Source organism: Phyllobates terribilis, unplaced genomic scaffold, assembly GCF_046119375.1.
Source record: "Phyllobates terribilis strain yellow unplaced genomic scaffold, ASM4611937v1 Scaffold_3__8_contigs__length_932513732, whole genome shotgun sequence".
Classification (NCBI taxonomy): domain Eukaryota; kingdom Metazoa; phylum Chordata; class Amphibia; order Anura; family Dendrobatidae; genus Phyllobates; species Phyllobates terribilis.
Genome location: NW_027362763.1, coordinates 347,653,918 through 347,675,266, shown reverse-complemented (window position 1 = coordinate 347,675,266; position 21,349 = coordinate 347,653,918). Strand labels below are relative to the sequence as shown.

Sequence of the window (21,349 nt, the reverse complement as noted above, 5' to 3'; positions counted from 1 at the left end):
CTGAAGCAATTAAAAGAAGTGCCAACACAGGTAAGATATGCAGATCAAGTCTTTTTGACATTGATGTACGTATGTTTATTAATTCTGGCATTTTTTAGTAATTTGTCAGGTATCCACCTGAATATGCTAATGTTGAATATTCTTGCATGTTATTAAATAATACAACGTGTGTGGATAAATAAATTTTCATTATCCCATCTGCCTCAAATGTTATAACATTTTATATTGATCAGGTAATGGGACCCACTGTGATGATATTGATGAATGTCAGACCGGCCATACCTGCTCACCTGATGCCACCTGCACTAACACTATAGGAAATTACTTCTGTACTTGTAAGGATGGATTCTCAGGTGAGTTCTGACATCATTAATCTCTCTTTTTACCTTTTTTTTAAACTGTATTAAGTGTAGTCTTTTCAATGCAACAATGACCCTGCCAAAAATGTATCCTATGCATACTTTTGTTAATCTGTGCAAAATATAAGTTATTCCAATTAACTATTTTCCTACATAAGATGTAATAGTATGTCCTATTCTGAAAGTGGGTGCATGGAGTAAGCTCAGGAGCTGGTCCTGCTCCCACACGCTGGTTTCTTTTTTATACACCCAGCATCTTCCTCTTGCAGCAGCAACTAGCGCAAGCTCAAATCTCTGCTGTTTAACCTTTTATATGACGCTATCAATATTTGACTGCGGCATTTAAATGGTGAAGTGACTGAAGTCCTGTCCAGGTGTGTGTCCGTTCCACTTCCCATCAGCAAGCCTATAACATCTTTTTGGGCTGTTGATGGGTTGCCATGTATTTAGATGTCTGCTGATGACTCCAACTGCTGCCATCTTGGTGCTCATATGAAGCCACGCGAAAGGCTGGGTTTTATGGCAGATCATCATTTTCAGTATATGCTACAGTACTGTAATATTGCAATATATGTAGCTTGTGAACAATCAGATTCAAGTCCCTTATGGGAACTAAAAAATAAAGCAAAAAAATTTTTAAAATATTTAATAGACAAATTAAAATCACCTCTTGAAGTCTCTAAACGATAAACATTGTAAAAAAATAAGAATATCAAAAAGCCAGAAATGTCATTTTCCAAATGATGCACCTTCCATCAAAAATTACAATTTAAAAAATGATCAAAACAGCATATATATCCAAAAATGTTACCATTAAAAACTACCAATTTGTATTTTTTTTTTTTACATTTTTTTGGCAACTTTAAAAGTAATAATAAAATAAATTATATACGTTTGGTATTGCTGTAATTGTAGTGACCTAATCATTTTACCAAGTCATTTTTACTGCATAATGAACACTGTAAAAACAAAACCCAAAAACAATGGGGAATTGCATTTTTAAGCATTTCACTACATTTGGAATTTTTTACTTATTTCAATTTCATTGCATGGTAAAATGAATTAAGTAATTTTAAAACTTCAACTCATTTAAGAAAAAAAACAATCCCTTCTTTGCTTATGTCAAAGTTAAAATGAGAGAAAAATAAAAGATGAAGCCATTCAGTTATACTTAGTGACTATATAGCTATAGCAGTTCCCTATACAGTATATCATTTGAATCTTTGGATTATATTATTCACAAACTGAAACTACCGCTACCATTTTCAATCTGCTTCAGGCTGCGGCTGAAGCCTTTTCTCTGGGTGGTATTGAGTGGCCTGTATTGCATGCTTCACTCTAAGGTCTATCTGAGGAGCTGGCCCTGTTCTAAAGACTATTGGACCAATGGACGTAGAGCGGAGTCCACGGCTTTAAGGGATGCAGACTTTGTCCAGCATGGAGCACCAGTTCTGTCGATCTTTTAATTGTGTTTTATTAATAATTTGCTTGCTGTGTTTATTAGTGATTTTTTGCTCGGCAGTTCAGCCTCAGGAATCCATGTTTCCATTCAGTGACAGCATGCAGAGGATGACTTGCAGGCTGGATCTTATGTATACATAAGGCAAGCCAAAAGATTGCTAAAGGTAAATGTAAAGCAATCATTCCATTAATCTTATTAGTATCTCTTGGGCCTCAAGCCATTGTTCTAACAGCCACTAGTCCATTGTGTGGATGGGGAAAGTACACCCAGGGGAGCCGTCACCACAGGGGGTCTCACATGCAGTCTCAGGTGACAGGTTTTAATTTGACAAAAATACCTCTACTAATGCACAGTTAGCTGTGGGGGGGAAAGGTGTGAACACTTCTGCCAATTCAGGGGGCTAATGCCAGGGAGGGAGAAAAAGAAGCCACATGTTTTAGTCAGAGAGTTCTTTGGAATGTCGGAGAAGGGAGAGGATCTAGGCTGAATGGATAACCTATGCAATTTGGAGATCGGTTGCCGACTGGGCTGGACATACGTGCTACAGTTATGGGATCTGTTGTCTGTATTTGATTAACTTTCTTAAGGACTTTTACTGCTGCAAACATGGGCTTCTATAGTGTTATCTGTCACCTTGAGGAGCGTGGACTGAGACTATATACTATACTGGCTGGAGATACGAAATCTGTGGGCCAACCAAAAGTTGGGAGACAGTGAGTATTGTATGATACGGATCTTGTCGACTGGGGCAATGTATTTTGGCCATTTACCCATTTACCTGGAGTTGTAAAACGATGGATGCAAGGAATAAAAAATAGTTGCATTGCTAACATGCCTAGGTAATTTTTACAACCCATGACTTCAGATCTTCGCAGTCTCATCCAGTTTGAACATGAATGATACAGCAGCATCCAAAGGAGCCACTCAGAAGACCCAATCCCTTCGTCCAGTGCGTTACTTACCTTCGTTAGATGTCAGCAAGTGATCCTCGATGAATGTGCCCATATTGACTGCTCCTTATAGAATAGGCCATGTGGTTTGGTCTCAGCTGAAACAGGAGTGGACATTGAATCAATCTGTATTCAACTGAATCTATGTGGAGTCCCAGAAATAGATCTGTTTGCAAAGAGGAAAACCAGAAGAATATAAAATTTAGCTCCCTCTTCCCAAGGGAGAGGCCGACCGAAGTGGATGGACTCCTTCCTACTAGCTTGGGATTTCAGTATAGCCTACACATTCCCTCCAATAACAATGAATCCGACTGTTCTGAAAAAGAACGATAAGGATCAAGCATGGGTAAATCTGGTATTGCCCTTATGGCTAAGGAGATCCAGATTCTTCTGGTTAAGGATTCTATCAATTCACAGATCCTTGGGTCCTCCTGGGCATACTGGATCTATTATCTCAGTGGCCAATCCTTCACGTACATATCTACAATCTACATTTAACAGCTTGAAATTTGAAATGGAATTACTAGCTAGTGAAGGGTTCTCAAAAAATCTGGTCTCCAAACTGTTTAAATTTAAAAAAAAAAGAAGACGGTTGCTACAAAGATCTACAGCAAAATCTAATAACATTTCTGACAATTCTTGGGTCTAGATCATGGGGAGAAGGAAGACATACCCATTAACCTAATTTTAGATTATATTCAAATTGGTGTTGAGAAGTGGCTGGTGACAAACACTTAAGGTGCACGTGACAGCACTAGGCATGCTATAGAATTATGACTTGGCAGGGAATTCCTGGGAGTTGAGATTTCTTAAGGTAAGTTTGAGATTGACTGTTTCTGAAACATAGGGTTCTTCCTTTGGACCTAAACCTAGCCTTTACCACAGGGGGTCTCACATGCAGTCTCAGGTGACAGGTTTTAATTTGACAAAAATACCTCTACTAATGCACAGTTAGCTGTGGGGGGGAAAGGTGTGAACTCTTCTGCCAATTCAGGGGGCTAATGCCAGGGAGGGAAAAAAAGAAGCCACATGTTTTAGTCAGAGAGTTATTTGGAATGTCGGAGAAGGGAGAGGATCTAGGCTGGGGTCCTGGAGCCCTTGAATGGATAACCTATGCAATTTGGAGATCGCTTGCTGACTGGGCTGGACATACGTGCTACAGTTATGGGATCTGTTGTCTGGATTTGATTAACTTTCTTAAGAACTCTTAATGCTGCAAACATGGGCTTCTATAGTGTTATCTGTCACCTTGAGGAGTGTGGACTGTGACTATATACTATACTGGTGGGAGTTAGGAAATCTGTGGGCCAACCAAAAGTTGGGAGACAGTGAGTATTGTATGATACGGATCTTGTCGACTTTTGAGCTCTTAGAGTCAGGCTCCATTACCCTTAAAACTGATCTTATAGCAGCGTTACCTTTAGCCTGTAGCATTTGTGATTTTCAGCCTCTGTCAACTTCTCCTTTTACCAACCTTTTTTACGATCGAGTAATTTTAAAACCAGATCCTGCCTAATTTCCAAAGGTAGCCTCCATATTCCATAGAACTCAAGAGATAGTTCTCTCTGCCATTAGTACAAATACCAAGTACCTCAGAGAATTAGATTTGCTCACTTTTGATGTAAAGAAATGCTTTACATATTATGCTTCAACTAGAGAAGGGCGGACCCTTGGATGTTCAGGTCCGGTGGGTTCGGCAAAACAGCTGTTAAAAGTTTGCCTTCGGGTACCAGAACAGTATCCGAACCCAGACCCCATTCATATGAATTGGGGGCCCGAACATCCATGATTCCCACTCTGTCATCTGTATAACAGCACTGGAAACAGGGGCTGTGATTGGCAGTAACATCATTACTGTGGGTCAAAGCACGGCGGGATAACGCTGTCAGATTTCAGGGATGCTGCAGCTGTCATTGTGATCTGCGGAAAAAAGCTTACCACGGGTCATAGGCGTCGGCTAATGAGACAACTAGTCCCATCAGCCAGCACCTCCTGTCACTGTAAACAGCGAGAGCAGGCGCCATTGGATGGGAGCAGTAGTCTCTCATCAGCCGGCGCCTGTGCTAAAAGTAAAAAAAAAAGGTAAAAATAATAAATATTAAAATAAAAATAAAAACCACATTATACTCACCTACACTTAATCCTCGATGCCCTTGTCCCTTGTAAAAAATAAAAAACACCATATGCTAATCTTAACGCCTAATCCCTGATGCCATTGTCACCTGTAATAAAGTAAAAATAATAAACCACCATAATCCTCACCTATGCACCATAATCCTGGTAATCCAGAGTGCCCCACAGATATCTCATTTATAAAACAGTCACATCTGAGATGTGAATTCTTTATCTTGCAGCCAGAGATGCACTGATAGGATGTTGGCTCTCAAAATGCTAATATGATATTCCTTAAGATTTGAGAGCCAACATCCTAGAAGATTGATGGAGTCACTTCCCTTTAACCAGTATTTAAGAGCGAAGTGGATTATCAGTGAAGAAACTAATGAACAATCAACCTTTGATACTTAAACCAAAAAATTTAAGGATAGGAATTACCCAACAAAAATATTGAAAAAATGTGAGAACAGAGCCAAACAGATTAAATGCTCATCCTTATTAAAAAGTGGATATCAAACTAGAGATATGCCTAAAAGGATTCCCATGGTTGGAACGAAACGTTGCCCTGACATGCTGGGTCAATAAACCACTACTTATTGGACTATGGAATGCTGCCTTTGTCTTCTTTGGATATTTTGAGGTTTGGTTTTACCTGTAAGGCGGTTTGCACCCAACTTTTTTGCAATATTTTTGCTAGTTCTGCATCTGTATTTTTCTTTTTCGATAGATAGATAAATGATAGATAGATGGATAGATAAACAGATAGCTAAGTCTATCTATCTATCTATCTATCTAATATCTATATATCTAATTATCTATCCATCTATCTGTATACCTATCTACATATCTAATTTATCCATCTATCTATCTATCTATCTATCTATCTATCTATCTATCTATCTATCTATCTATCTATCTATCAGTCTATCTACAGTTGAAACCAGAAGTTTACGTACAGTATATAAAAATACACATATGCATGTTTTTCTCGATATCTGACATGAAATCAGAATAAACCTGTCCCGTTTTAGGTCAATTAGGATTACCATAATTTTTAATATTTGCCAAATGCCAGAATAATGAGAGAGTGAGAATGTTTTAAGGCATTTTTATTACTTACTGCAAAGTCAAAAATGTACATACACTATGCCTTTAAACAATTCTGGACTGCCCATATAGTGATGTCATGTGTTTAGACGCTTCTGAGATTTTTTGGCAACATCTGAGTTATTTACAGACGCACCTGTAGATGTATTTTAAAGCACCCCTGAAACATACTGATTCTTTGTGTATCATCATGGGAAAGTCTAAAGAAATCAGCCAAAAAATTGTAAAAATATTTTTTTAAAAATCACAAAATAATAAAAAAAAAATCAAAATATATTGTGCCCATAAATAAGTACTTTTATGCAACCCCCCCCCCCCCAAAAAAAAACAGCAAAGTACACGTTTGGTACCGCCATGTCTGTAACGAGTAGTGTTGAGCGATACCTTCCGATATTGGGAAATATCGGATCCGGTTGGATCCGACCGATACCCAAAAAATATCGGATATCGCCGATTCCGATACCGGAAACCAATGCAAGTCAATGGGGCACAAATATCGGAATTAAAATAAACCCTTTCTTTCCTTATAGGTTAATTCTACATGAAGGAAAACAACTAACAATAATGTAGAATGTATTGGGGGAGGTGGAGGAGACATTAAAGGCATAGAGGTTTAGCCCAATCAAATGGAATAGCAGGAATTAATATTTTTTTTAAGACGTTCGGAGTTACAAAGATATTGACTATGTTAAGCTTTTTTATATTTTGTCAGATATTTATGTTTCACTACTTCCATGCTCTTCTCCTTTTTTACTTCTCCCACACTTTCTCCTTCATCATCCTCAGCAGCAGCATCTTTTTCATCAACTTCTTCTTCACCTTATTCATCTTCTTCTTCTTCACCTTCTTCCTATTATTCTTTTTTTTTACATTCTTCATATTCTTCTTATTCAACTATTATTCTTCTTCATATTCTACGTCTTCATCTTCTTCATATTCTTCTTCTTCATCATATTCTTAGTTGTGACAGGCATTCCTGTAGTTATCTATAAAAGTTTGAAGATTACACCTTCCGTTCTGCCTGTCACAAAAGATTTACAACAGGATTTGTCCGCGTTCAGTTTGGCCTGCAGCAGCAGGTATTTTCCAGGGGCACCACGAGGAGGAACTGACTCACCCCAATACACTACTTAGTCTTCTTCTGCTTATATTTTAGATTATTTCTTTTGCTCTGATTTTTAGTCTTATGCTTAATGTTCTTCTGCTCTTTGTTCTGCAGCTTCTTGTTCTTCTGCTTCTTGGTCTTCTGTCTCTTATTCTTCTGTATCTTGGTGGTTGTCTTCTTGTTCTTTGTCCTCTTGGTCATCTTCTTCAGGGTCATCTTCTTGGTCTTCTTTGGGGTGGTCTTCAGGGTTGTCGTCTTCAGGGTCCTCGTCTTCTTCGGGGTGGTCTTCAGGGTCGTTGTCTTCAGGGTCATCGTCTTCGGGGTCCTCGTCTTCTTCGGGGTGGTCTTCAGGGTCGTCGTCTTCAGGGTCGTCGTTTTCGGGGTCCTCGTCTTCTTCGGGGTGGTCTTCAGGGTCCTCGTATTCGGGGTCATCGTTTTCTTCGGGGTGGTCTTCAGAGTCGTCATCTTCAGGGTCGTCGTCTTCGGGGTCGTCATCTTCGGGGTCCTTGTCTTCTTCAGGGTGGTCTTCAGGGTCGTCGTCTTCAGGGTCGTCGTCAGGGAGATCCAGAGTGATTACCAAAAACCATTTCAAAAAGCTTGAACTTGGAAATGTAGCAGAAGGTACAAGAAGGCTGAGGAACTGCCGAGAACAAGCTGACGGTACTGGAACCCGGATGGGTAGCAGAAGGTACAAGAGCCAATGGAACTACCGAGGACCAGCTGATGGTACTGGAACCCGGTTACTAAGCAGGAGGTACCTATGCCAGAAAGCACTACCAAGGACCAGCAGACATTGGTGGAACTCGGATACCGAGAAGGAGGCACCAAAGCCAAAGGCACTGCCTGGAGCCAGCTGATGTTACTGGAACCCAGGGGGACAAATTCAAGATTGACTTCCAAAGAACCAGCTAATGGTAGTGGAACTCAGATAGGCAGCAGAAGATACACATGAAAAAAAAAGTTGCAAGGCCGCGAGCCGGCCGGAGTTACCGAAACACACAGTCCTACAGGGGGTGCTTGTCCTATTGGCACTATGGAACCAGCCTTCATTGCCAGATTCCGCAGCCCACATAGGAGTCACCTAAACTGCAGGCACCATAGAGTCGGCTAACCCGACCGCAACACGACAGGACAACGTATTGGAGGCAAAGTGACGTTGACACTACCCGGAAACAGCTGGTGTGCTGGTACCAGGCTGAGCAGGAGGGAGTACCCGTGCCAAAGACACTGCCGAGAACCAGCTGACGGTACTGGAACCCGGATGGGTAGCAGAAGGTACAAGAGCCAATGGAACTACCGAGGACCAGCTGATGGTACTGGAACCCGGTTACTAAGCAGGAGGTACCTGTGCTAGAAAGCACTACCAAGGACCAGCAGACATTGGTGGAACTCGGATACCGAGAAGGAGGCACCAAAGCCAAAGGCACTGCCTGGAGCCAGCTGATGTTACTGGAACCCAGGGGGACATATTCAAGATTGACTTCCAAAGAACCAGCTAATGGTAGTGGAACTCAGATAGGCAGCAGAAGGTACACATGAAAAAAAAAGTTGCAAGGCTGCGAGCCGGCCGGAGTTACCGAAACACACAGTCCTACAGGGGGTGCTTGTCCTATTGGCACTGTGGAACCAGCCTTCATTGCCAGATTCCGCAGCCCACATAGGAGTCACCTAAACTGCAGGCACCATAGAGTCGGCTAACCCGACCGCAACACGACAGGACAACGTATTGGAGGCAAAGTGACGTTGACACTACCCGGAAACAGCTGGCGTGCTGGAACCAGACTGGGCAGGAGGGAGTACCCGTGCCAAAGACACTGCTGGGAAACAGCTGGCGATGCTGGAACCCAGGGTAAATACTAAAATCAGATTGGAGCCAAAGGCCTAAATGGAGCAAGTTTAAAATTAGTAGTAGTGTGAATGTGGACAGAGCAGGAGAAATTGCCGGACATACAGCAGGGTATCAGCTGACGTTACTGAACCCCAATAACACTGGAGCAAGTGTTGACTGTGCAGATGGCACTGCTGAGCAGCAACTGGCGGTGTTGGAGCCCAGGGATTACAGTTCAGGTGGTAGAAACATGAACACAACAGGAGACCTGGATACTGTTGACAACCAATTATTTAATCTGGAATAGGACTGGCAAATTCATGCGAGATCCAGGCCTTGTTAATTTTCAGAAAAGTAAGCCGGTAAACGTTATCGGAGGATAGTCGGATGCGACGGTCTGTTAGTACACCACCTGCGGCACTAAAGACGCTTCTGATAATACACTAGCAGCAGGGCAAGCCAGCACCTCCAATGCATACTGGCTAAGCTCTGGCCATGTATCCAGCTTAGAGACCCAAAACTTGAAGGGGGAAGAGCCGTCTGGGAGTACACTGAGAGGGCAAGACATTTAGTCTGTCACCATCTGATGGAAACGTTGCCTCCTGCTGACTGGAGCCGTCTGTGATGGTGTAGACATTTGTGGTGGGGATAGAAAACTTTGCCACATTTGGGCCATACTGGTCTTGCCTTGTGTTGAGGCGCTGCTTCTGCTCCCTCTTTGTTCAGAGCTTCCTCCACTGCCTTGACGCCCTGAGCTGCTTTGTAAAGCACTAGCAGCACTGCTCTCGGGTGGAATGGAGAACATAATGGAATGCACCAGTGTATCTTGGTACTCCCGCATTTTACACTCCCGGTTCAACGGTGTTTTGAGGCTTTGTAAGTTGTCCCGGTAGCGAGGATCTAGGAGGGTGGACACCCAATAATCAGCCTTGTTGAGAATGTGGGCGATGCAGCGGTCGTTTCTCAGGAACTGCAGCATGAAATCAACCATGTGCTGCAGACTGCCAACTGGCCAAGAAGCGCTGTCCCCTGCTTGAGGCGTGATCTCTGCCTGCTCTGCATCACCCCACCCTTGCTCTAGATACTGACTACAAGAGTATTGTGTACCTCCCTCCTCTGGACAGATGTCTTCCTCCTCCATTGACTCCTCCTCATCCTTCTCACAAAGTGTCCCCTGCCTAGGCCTTTGTGAGGAACCACGTTGCGCAGACTGTACAGAAGCAGATGGCATTTGTGACTCCTCATCCTCCACCTCTTCCAAAACCTCCTCCCTTAGTGCTTGCAGTGTTTTTTCAAGCAGGCAGATAAGGGGGATAGTCATGCTGACTAGTACATCATCTGCACTCGCCATCCTCGTGGAATAATCGAAGGCACGCAAAACGTGGCAGATGTCCTTCCTAGAGGCCCACTCAGTGGTGGTGAAGTGTGAATGGCGCACAGTGCGACTTGTTTGCGCCTGCTGCAGCTGGTACTCCATTACTGCTGCTTGCTGCTCACACAACCTCTCCAACATATGTAACGTTGAATTCCACCTGGTGGGTAGGTCACATATGATGCGATGTTCCGGTAGGCGTAATCGGTGCTGCAGAGCTGCAATGCGCGATCTTGCAATGCTGGAACGCCGCAAGTGAGCGCACTCTATGCGGATCTTGTGCAGCAGTGCATCAAGATCTGGATAGTCCCTCAAAAAACTCTGCACGACCAAGTTGAGCACATGTGCCAGACATGGGATGTGAGTGAGGTTGCCTAGGCCCAGAGCTGCCACCAGATTTCGGCCATTATCACACACTACCATGCCTGGCTGGAGATTCGCTGCCACAAACCACACGTCGCTCTGCTGCTTGATGGCATTCCAGAGCTCCTGCGCTGTGTGGCTTCGATTCCCCAAAGAAATTAATTTCAATACAGCCTGTTGACATTTGGCCACGGCTGTGCTCATATCGGTCATCATAACAGGTAACTGTTCACGGGTCGATGTGGAGGTAGACCGTGACGGCTCCTGCAACGCAGATTCAGAGGAACTGGAGTATGAGGAGGAGTCAATGTGTACAGCCTGGATTCCTGCAATCCTTGGAGTTGGCAGAACATGTACAGCGCCACTCTCAAGATCTGTACCCGGCTCCACAACATTTACCCAATGGGCAGTGAGGGAAAGGTATCGTCCCTGTCCATGCTTACTGGTCCACGCATCGGTGGTCAGGTGGACCTTGCTACTGACGGCGTTTTGTAGAGCATGTTTAATTTTTCCCTCCACATGCTGTTGCAGGGCAGGGACGGCTTGCCTGCTGAAATAAAAGCGGCTGGGCACGTTGTATTGTGGGACTGCCAATGTCATCAAGTTACGGAAGGTGTCAGTCTCCACCAGCTTGAATGATAGCATTTCAAGGGACAGTAGTTTTGCAATGCAAGCATTCAGAGCCTGTGCTCGGGGGTGGTTTGCCGAGTATGGGCGCCTTTTCTCCCATGCCTGTGCTAACGATGGCTGTAGACTGGCCTGGGAGTGTGAGGATGACAGGGAACGTGGTGCTGTGAGTGGAATGACACTGTGTCTCTGTACAACAGTGCCAGAGGTTCTTCCATGGCGATCCTGTGAGGAAGCCGAACCAGCTGTGTGTGAGCTGGAGGAAGAGGCTACAACACGAGCTGAAGAGGTGGTAGGTGGCCCTGTAGGTTGGCCTAGGTTTCAGTGTGTCTTTGTAATTCCACCACGTGCTTGGTCCGCACATGTTTCCACATATTTGTGGTATTGAGGTTGCTGACACTTTTCCCTCTTTTCACTTTCTGATTACACAGCTTGCATTTGACAAAGCAAATGTCATCTGCAACTGTGTCAAAAAAGGACCAGGCACTGCAAGTCTTGGGAGCGCCCGTTTTGGGTTTTGGAAGATGCATGCTCCTAATGGGTGCCGAAGTGGAGGCTACAGGCAACCAAGTCTGCCCCCTCCCTCTCCCTCCTATTTGGGCCTTCGGGGAATCTCTTCCTCAGAGCTGCTCCCACCACCTTCCTGTACCTCACGCCATGATGGGTCAAGGACCTCATCATCTACACTACCCTCTTCAAACAACTGCTTCACCTGGGTAGTCTCGAGAGCACAGTACGCACCAGAAAGTGGCACTTGAGTCTCATCATCAGATGTGTACTGAGGTGTGCTGACCATAGGCACTGGCCCACCCGCCTCTTCAGATTCAGAGAGACAAAGCGTTTGCGCATCACTGCATACTAGCTCTTCTTCAAATTCTAGAATTCTGCTTGGCTGGCCCCCTCTTTCCAAGCCAAGAGATTCAGAGAACAGAAGTAGAGATGGCTCCTGTCCAGGGCTCTCTGACTGCCTGGGCAATTTGGCAGGTGGTGAAGAGACAGATGGGTGCTCTTCAGTGCTCAGGACCTGAGAGGATCTGGAACTAATTGAAGTCGATGCGTTAGCTGCCATCCATTTGACAACGGCTTCAATTTGGTCCTCCCGCAGCAGTGGGGTATGGCGAGCTCCTACAAAGCTGCGCATAAAGGACTGTTCCCTGGTAAAACTGGGGGATGCTGAGTCACTGGTGCCTGCAGCAGGCACAGAATCCCCACGTCCTCTCCCTGCAGAAACTCGACGCCCACGACCACATGCCTTACTCCCTGCCTTCTTCATCTTGGTAGACTGATAAAGATAGGCTAAAAAGTACTAAGGGCTTAGTGTGCTTATTCCTGAACAGCTGCTAACAGGTATAAGAAACACTAAATTTATAAAGTGTGGACTAGACTTTAATATGAGCTATGGTGGCCTACACAACTGTAAAGTGGAGTGTTTGGTGAACTTTATTTACATTTTTTTTTTCACAAAAAGACACTGGATGTGCCCAAAGATGTAAAACCGATAGTATCACAAATTTTTGTAGCTATTAAAATGCAGGAAGGTAACCTACAATGCAATAGATGAGGCTACAAAAAATAGGCTAATACTAATCTGGCTGGGGCTGCAGGGCACAAGGCCTCAGAAAGGCTCCTCTATCTACTCCTATATAGTGTGTTTGGAAGCAATCTAGCTGGATAAGGATGGAACCACACTAATAGGAGAAATCAGGAAAAATGAGCAGCACTAATGCAAAAAAGGACAATGTATGAGGCAGTGACGCACACTGAGCAGACTGCAACCGGACGTGGCTGCAGAACACACTACAGCATGAGCTGCACTCACACTGAGACCTCGCAGACAGCCATGAACAGTGTAGAGAACTGTGCACTAGCGCTGCAAGGCAAAAGAAAGCTTCTCTATCTACTCCTATATAGTGTGTTTGGAAGCAATCTAGCTGGATATGGATGGAACCACACTAATAGGAGAAATCAGGAAAAATGAGCAGCACTAATGCAAAAAAGGACAATGTATGAGGCAGTGACGCATGCTGAGCAGACTACAACCGGACGTGGCTGCAGAACACACTACATCATGAGCTGCACTCACACACAGCGACCTCGCAGACAGCCGTGAACAGTGCAGAGAACTGTGCACTAGCGCTGCAAGGCAAAAGAAAGCTTCTCTATCTACTCCTATATAGTGTGTTTGGAAGCAATCTAGCTGGATACTGATGGAACCACACTAATAGGAGAAATCAGGAAAAATGAGCAGCACTAATGCAAAAAAGGACAATGTATGAGGCAGTGACTAGTGTTGAGCCACCCCCGTAGTGTTCGAGTTCGGTTCGGTTCGTCGAACACCCGTGTGTTCGCCGAACTGTTCGTCGAACTGTTCGTCGAACACCTTCGAACACCGTTAAAACCAATGGCAGGCAAACAAAAACACTTAGAAACACATAGAAAACACTTCAAAGGTGTCCAAAAGCTGAAAAACTGCTCAGAAGACACAACTAACACATGGAAAAGTGACAAGTACATATAGTCATGCGAAAAGAAAAGAGGTGGAGGAGTAAAAGGAGGGGGAGACACAGATATAGGCATGTCATGCCCTTCTAAAATCCAAAAAGTGAGAAGCCGACACGGCCAGTCCGTTCCTGCCTGTGCCACCTCTGTGTCGCCGGGTTTGTGCCAGAGCCGCGGTGGACCCTGACGGCCAGTCCCCCTATCCCAATACTGGTGCCTGTCCGCCGGTGGGTCGAGGCCCCCCACGGTGGGTGGGGGGAGTAACATCTGCAGAAGAAAGACCATCTTCCAGCCAAACTAAGATGTCGACTTCTTTTCGTGGACAATGTGATACGATCCCATTCTTACGGACACGCCCATCGCTACAAATTCTAGATGAGGCACAAAAACAGCAGGTGCTTCAATGGATATCAAGTGCTCCTTCAAGTGGGCTCTCCATCACCTCAATTTCAACATCACAAATACTCCAGTCCTCAGAGGTGTCACCCCAATCGCACTTGCTTTCTCACAGCTCCCAAGTCTCCAGCTGCCCGTCTGAGTATGGGGTAACACAGATGGCTGAGTCTGCCCAGCTCTTTACTCATACTATAGCCTGGGAAACGGAGGTCTGCTCCAGAGCTTCTGTTAATCCAGATGAGGAAATGATCTGATCCGATGCCCAGAATCTTTATAAGTTGGATCCAGGACCAGATGAAGAACGTTCTGAGCATAATGTAGACCCTTGTTCCCAAACTGTAACTCCTGTTGGTGGAGACAATGATGAAGACGATGATGAGACTCAAATACCTGATTGGAGCGACAACTTGACTTTTCGGTCAGGGCAGGAAGAGGTTGGCTCTGAGGGCGACGGGTGTGATAACACACAGGGTGATGATGACGAGGTTGGAGATCCCACTTACTGTCAACCCACAGTCAGACAGTCGATGAGGTCAGCAGAGGAGGTGGAGGAGGATGTGACTAGCCCTGGGGATGGGGATGACTCGGTACCCGGGCATTTGCCTGGCCTTGGGGATGTCGCGGTGGTCGGCTCCCTGGCCCGTACCCTGGGGTCTCTCTTTAAAAGGGTGGATAATTGTTAATTTTATAAGAGTTCATGACGCCACCTGTGGTATCTGGTGACAAGCAACAGCGCTGCAGCAGTCCACTGAGGCCGGTGATAAGGCAGCTCGATGGTATAGCTCCCCACAGGTGGAGCTAGGTCTCAGGGCAGCGTATGCAGGGGGAATGCAGGACAGGCGAGACCCAGCTGGGTCAGAGCAAGAACGGGAACGGACACGGTAGTCACTTCAGTACCTTTTACTGGTGGAAATTCAGGCACATCCCGGAGCACTGTATGGTGAAGGGTGCATATCAGGATCCTCCCCAATGAGCGGGTATAGGGCCTCCTGTTTCTTGCCTCTGCGTAGTAAGTTTCTGACCTGCCTGGAGCTAGGCCTAACTTTGTCTCTGTACTGCGCTGGCTGACCTTGTGGTAGGGCCTTCTCTTGGAGTTCACGCTCCCAGTATGCGGGGCCTAAGCGTCTCCTGGCTGTGTTACATATCAGCACCTTAGCGATCCTGGGACTTGTAGTTCTCCAGGGATTCCGGTTATGCCTTACTGGGTTATAGAGATACCGGTAAGCTCGGATCCTGTGTCCGGTAAATGCTTCGGGGTGAGCTGGTTAAGCTCCTCTGCCCCTTATGTACTAACTCGCCACTCGCCTTCGGCCTACTCGGGCCCTCACTAGGCTATACACACTAACGGCAGCTTGCCGCGCTTCACTGATCTTACGGCACCGGCACACCTTAAGCTCTATCTGGGCTCCCTGAATCTAGCAAGCAGGAGCCTCGTGCTCCACTGCTGAACTATTAACTGCGTTCTCTAGACTAGACTGAGCTCCACTGCAGACTGACCTCTCTTAGGCTTCTCTACTGCAGGAACTCTTCAGAGGAACTGAACTGCCTAGCTCCACCTTCCCTATTTATATCCCTAACGGGCTCCCTCTGCTGGTCTGAGGTGGAAGGTGGAGATGTGTGAATGTTTATGGGGGCCTCTTGTGGAGGATTCCATCAATGCACTCTTCTAGGATCTGTGATACCAAGCGCAGCGGGGCATCACAGATGCTATTGACGACGAGGTTAGGTTGCGCCTTCCTGAACAGAGACGGAGTACTGGAAGCACGTCAACAACTGCATCCTCAACCACAACTCTGCCTCTGACCACAAGTCGTAGTGGCTCTTCAGGTCACATGGGCTCTAAGCCTTGCATAGCCTGGGCATTTATTCAGATCGATAAGGATGACCCAACTCGTGTTATCTGTAATATTTGTCAGCAAAAGCTAAGTAGAGGCCAAAAAATACATAGTTTGAGTACTTCATGCATGTACCGTCACATGGATATGAAGCATAAGTTGCAGTGGGAAGCTCACTGTGCTACAATGCGGCCTAGCCGGCTGGGCCAACCACCGTCTGCCCCATCTTGTGCATCCGCAGCCTCTTCATCTTCTGTGACTGGGGGGACAGCAGTCACACATGTTTTTGGACGCAGACCTGCCACCTCTTTACCCGCAACAGCCAGTGTGATTGGCAGGTCGTCAGTTCATTGGGAAGTGGAAACACCTGCTAGTGTTGAGCGCTCTCCGACATCGAGAGCACCACCTTTGGATCAAGGCAACCTAACATGTCCGCCTGCATCTTCCTCACAGACCGGCAGTTGCCGGGGACACCCTACTCAACACCGTCTAAGCACAACAGCCAGCCCTCGGTCCCTCAGATGTGGAAAAGTAAAAGACCATTTCCTCCTAGCCATGAGAAAGCTAAGAGGTTGAATTTCACCATCTGCAAGCTGTTGGCTACAGAAATGCTGCCTTTCCACCTGGAGGACACAGAGGATTTTCAAGTCCTTATGTCCGTCACAGTGCCCCAGTACCAGATGCCCAGTCGGCACTACTTCTCAAAGAAAGGTGTGCCTGCGCTTCACTAGCATGTCGCACACAACATCACCGCTTCTTTGAGAAACTCTGTGTGTGACAGGGTGCACTTCACCACAGACACTTGGACGAGAAGGCATGGACAGGGGCGTTACATGTCGCTGACTGGGCACTGGGTAACTATGGTGACAGCAGGACAAGGGGCTGCTGTCCAAGTCTTACCGTCCCCACGAGTTGTGTGTTAATCCTCTTTATCTCGAACTTCCTCCACTGCTTCTGCCTCCTCAACCTCCTCTCGGTCCTCCACCTGCACCCAAAGCCTGTCTGGTAATGCCACCTGCTTTCTAACTGCGCAGAAGGAATCCTGCACACCTCCTTACTATGCTGGCAGCAGGGCTCAACGCATCAGTGTTTACTTTGAAATGACTGGGAAATGTGAGTCACACAGCTGAGGAGTTTTGGTCAGCTCTGGAGACCCAGTTTCATGAAAGGTTGTCTCCACTGGACCTGCAACCAGGGAAGGCCATGTGCGACAATGCTGCAAACCTGGGTGCGGCACTTCGCCGGGGCAATGTCACACACGTGCCTTGTATGGCTCACGTGTTGAACCTGGTTGTCCAGCAATTTTTAGCCCACTATCCCGGACTAGATGGCCTTCTGCAGAGTGCACGGTCGCTGTGTGCTCACTTCCGCCGTTCGCATCCCACAGTTCAACGACTTACATCTCTACAGAAGTCGTTGGGCCTGCCAGTTCACCGGCTGAAATGCGATGTGCCGACACGGTGGAATTCAACTTTGCACATGTTGCAGCGACTGTGGCAGCACCGACAAGCCCTGGTGCAATACGTTCTGACGTATAGCCTGGGCCAACGAGATCCAGAGGTGGGGCAAATCACGCTGGAGGAGTGGTCTCAGATCAGGGACCTATGCACCCTTCTGCACAGTCTTGAAATGGCGACGAAGATGTTTAGTGCTAACGATGCCATTATCAGCATGACTATTACGGTGATTTACATGCTGGAGCACATGTTAAACAGAATTCGGAGTCAGGTGGTGGGACAAGAGGAGGTGGAGGAAGTAGAGGAGGAGTCGTATGCTGAAGGGATAACATCTCCAAGGTCCAGACGGTTGGCAGCACCAAGGCGGCAGGCATGGGAGGGTGGGGGAGAGGGATTAACCAGGGCGCATGGTAGCAGCCAAACTGTTGAGGAAGGTGCAGGAGCCGAGGAAGAAGTGGAGGACGAACTGGCAATGGGCATGGAAGACTCATCAGATGAGGGAGACCTTGATCACATTTCTGTTGTGCGAGGTTGGAGGGAGAGGGCAGAGGAAGGAAGCATGATTCTTACCTCGCTACCAACACAACAAGGACTTGGTCCTTCTGGATGCGCAAGACACATGAGTGCCTTCTTGCTGCACTACCTGCAACATGACCCCCGGATTGTCAGAATTCGAAGTAATCCCGACTACTGGGTTGCCACACTCTTAGATCCCCGGTACAAAAGTATATTTGCCGAAATAATTCCTGCCATAAAAAGGTATTGACGAATGCAGGAGTATCTGTTGCAGAATCTTACATGTGCTTTTCCACAAAACACCAGTGGTGCACGTAGTGAATCTCACAGTTCTAACTTGCCAACGGTGGGACTGTCGAGTCTTCATCACTCAAACAGTAACAGTAACACAGTATCTGCTGGTAACAGCAATTTTGTGGAATCGTTTCACCACTTTTTTAGACCATCCTTTGCAAGGCCACAGGAGACAAGAAGTCTGACACATAGTCAATGCCTAGAGTGGATGGTACAGGAGAATCTCCAAGTGAACATCGAAGCCATGACTGTGTCACTGGACCCTTGCTCATTTTGGTATTCCAATCTTGAAAAATCGCCGGAGCTCGCCACTCACGCCTTGGAGATCTTGTCATGCCATGCATCCAGCGTTCTCTCTGAACGTGTGTTCAGCGCTGCTGGTGGTGTGCTGACAGATAAGCGCACGCGGCTGTCCACTGAGAATGTAGACAGACTCACGTTCATAAAGATGATCAAATCATGGATTCGCAAGGACATTTCTACCCCTGTGTCATCCTTGGGAGACTAAAAGCTTGGGGATTTGGTAAAATCACCTCACCAACCGTTTTAAGCAACAGTGGGGCAATTGATGCCACTTAACCCTAGAACGCATGACCATAAAAATCTACACTTTCACATACCTGGGGCCCTTTAGGCCCGTGTGCAAATAACATGGAATAACTCAAACTCAAATGACAAACAACTATATGCATGAAGAATACCTAGAGTTTCAAAATTCTAACTAAAGCAATCTTGCAGAAAATAGAAAACAATTAACTGGGCGGGTCTGCAAGGCCACAGGTATGCGTTCTAGGGTTAAGTGGTGTCTGTGCCACAATTTTGGGAGTCCCCTTGCTGTGTCTTATTTGACGTTGGCATCGTCAATTCCAGGTGGGTTGGGTCGCACCCCCCCCTTTTAACTGTAAGAAGCTACATACACTATGGCTTGGGGTAACACAGATGGTTGAGTCTGAAGAGCTGTTTACTCAGAGGTCTGCTCCAAATCTTCAGTGTCTGCTAGTCAGCGTAGAATTTTTAACTGCATCTAGCCTAGGCAATACTTTGGGCGTAGTAGCCCAGCTGCGAAGCAAGCTGCACCGCCTGTGTATCTAATAAGAATTTTTAAATTAATCTAGCCTAGGCAGACTGTGGGGACCCCCAACCAAACCCAGATGCTCAGCCCCCCTACCGCCCCCCTTTCATGGACAACCCAATAATGTAACTCTTACAACTGGATGGGTGAGGATCGGTCACAGCTTTATTAACTCTTTATACTCATTCCATTAGAAAGGCATTTTATTTCTAAAATAATTCAGCTTGTTGCAGCATGCCCTGGGTCCCCACTCCGGCAAGTTGGCCAACAAGTGTAACTCTCCAACATGTCCTTTCTATTCCCAGGCCACGTAGGATCCAGCGTACTCGTATGCAGGACTCTGACCCCCACCCATCACTCTTAACGCTTGTTCCACTCCGTCCTGGAGTCCTGACAGGAATATGTCCAGTCCAATATCTATTAAGTGAACACCGTCGGGCCGTATGAGGCCTGCTTTATCTTCTTCCAGTTGTCGGTGTCGTATCACTACACCGCCTCTGTCTCTTCTAAATTTTGCCATCCGAATATTTATTACCCGCCTTGTCCATTCGATGGCCGTGATGTCTCGCGCACCTTGCCATACCACTATCGGCACAATCTCTGACCATACTATAGCTAATTTTGTGAAAAATTCTCTGAAGCGCTCAGTGTCTAGTTTCATTATTGCCATTAGTTATGCGCTCTTGTGATGACCTAGGTTGTTTCCCCCGGCCTGTATAACTAAGATGACCGGACCTCTTGCCTCTCTCCCTACCTTGATTACCTCCATTAGTACCTGTGGCCATAGCAGGCCTCTAATACCTCTTCAGTTGAAATATGTGTTATGAAACTCTAATTTCCTCCCGCCTGGGCGGACTTTCGCCCTTTTTTGTGCCCAATATATATACGAGTGGCCTATCACTCACACTGTTGGCTTAGCGTCACCTGTAAAAGAAACAAACCACGTTAGGATAACAAGTCCGGTCTTATGTATCTCGCCAAACACGTGGATCGCCATCTCCCTATCCTCTGAACTTCCGTTTCTGACAGTCCTGCTCTTGCTGCTTCCGTGGCCGCACCTATGCGGAATGAGTGTGTCCCGTAATCTTTGGGGTGGTTCCCTGCCGATGTTATGCATTTATTAAATATAGCTTGGAACAGGTATCTTGATAATGGCGTTCCATCAATGTGTGATACGAAGAAATTACTTTGTGATCTGATGGTTAGATATGTTTTTACTAATGTTACCCGACTCAGTGTACCGTTTGTGGGTTGTAGAAGTACCCAAGTACCCCTGCCCGCTGGAACCGTTTTCGATTGGTGTATGCGTACACGTATTGCATTATTGGCTATGACTACTTCCTGGTGTAATAAGCGTCCACTGGTGGTAATTTTGGATTGAGGGACTAATTCGCTTATATATAGCGCCCCGAAGAAGGCGATCACAAATGCAGTAGACATTAGTGTTGCTTCAAATTGTGAGTGTCATGTTAATGGTGTTAGGGATAAGATGTGAGAAATCAGTTTTAGTGACACGGGACGGGACGTCTACAGTCCTGACTTGGCTGACCCCTTTTCCACCCTTTTATGGATTGTCTGATGATGAATCTTTGTCACATCTCCCCAATTCAGTAGTTGGAAGTGAAATGCTACTCCGGTCAGACACCGCTGCGCTGACGCCCCTGATATGCCCCTCATCATTAGCTGGTGGAGAAATTCTATGGTGACTTGTGATCTGGCTTGTTCACATTGGTCAACCCGTCTGCCTGCTACTAGTCGTGTCCACTCTTCCCATGCCTTACCGTATGCTTGCCACGTTGACGGGGCAACTGACGCTCTGATTAATGGCATCAACTATTCGCCACTAGATCCCATAGGGAGGGTGGGCAACTGTTGCCCGATGGGTGGGCGTTGTGGAAGAGCTCTGTGAAAATCTGCCAATTGAATTGTTATAAAGCGTTAGCAGCAGCTTTATACCCCTCAGCATAGTGGCTAGCACGGACCCATACATTG

The 21,349-nt window shown here is 46.2% G+C and overlaps 1 protein-coding gene across 5 annotated transcripts in view; it reads left to right on the top strand.

Annotated features, from left to right (window-relative positions):
• Positions 1-21,349, top strand: part of LOC141258108 (uncharacterized) — a 413,089-nt gene that overhangs the window by 320,518 nt on the left and 71,222 nt on the right. For all 5 annotated transcript variants that reach the window (XM_073673114.1, XM_073673115.1, XM_073673117.1 and 2 more), the window contains one exon: positions 234-353. In XM_073673114.1, the coding sequence (XP_073529215.1) occupies positions 234-353 (120 nt within the window). The remainder of the gene's footprint in view (positions 1-233; positions 354-21,349) is intronic.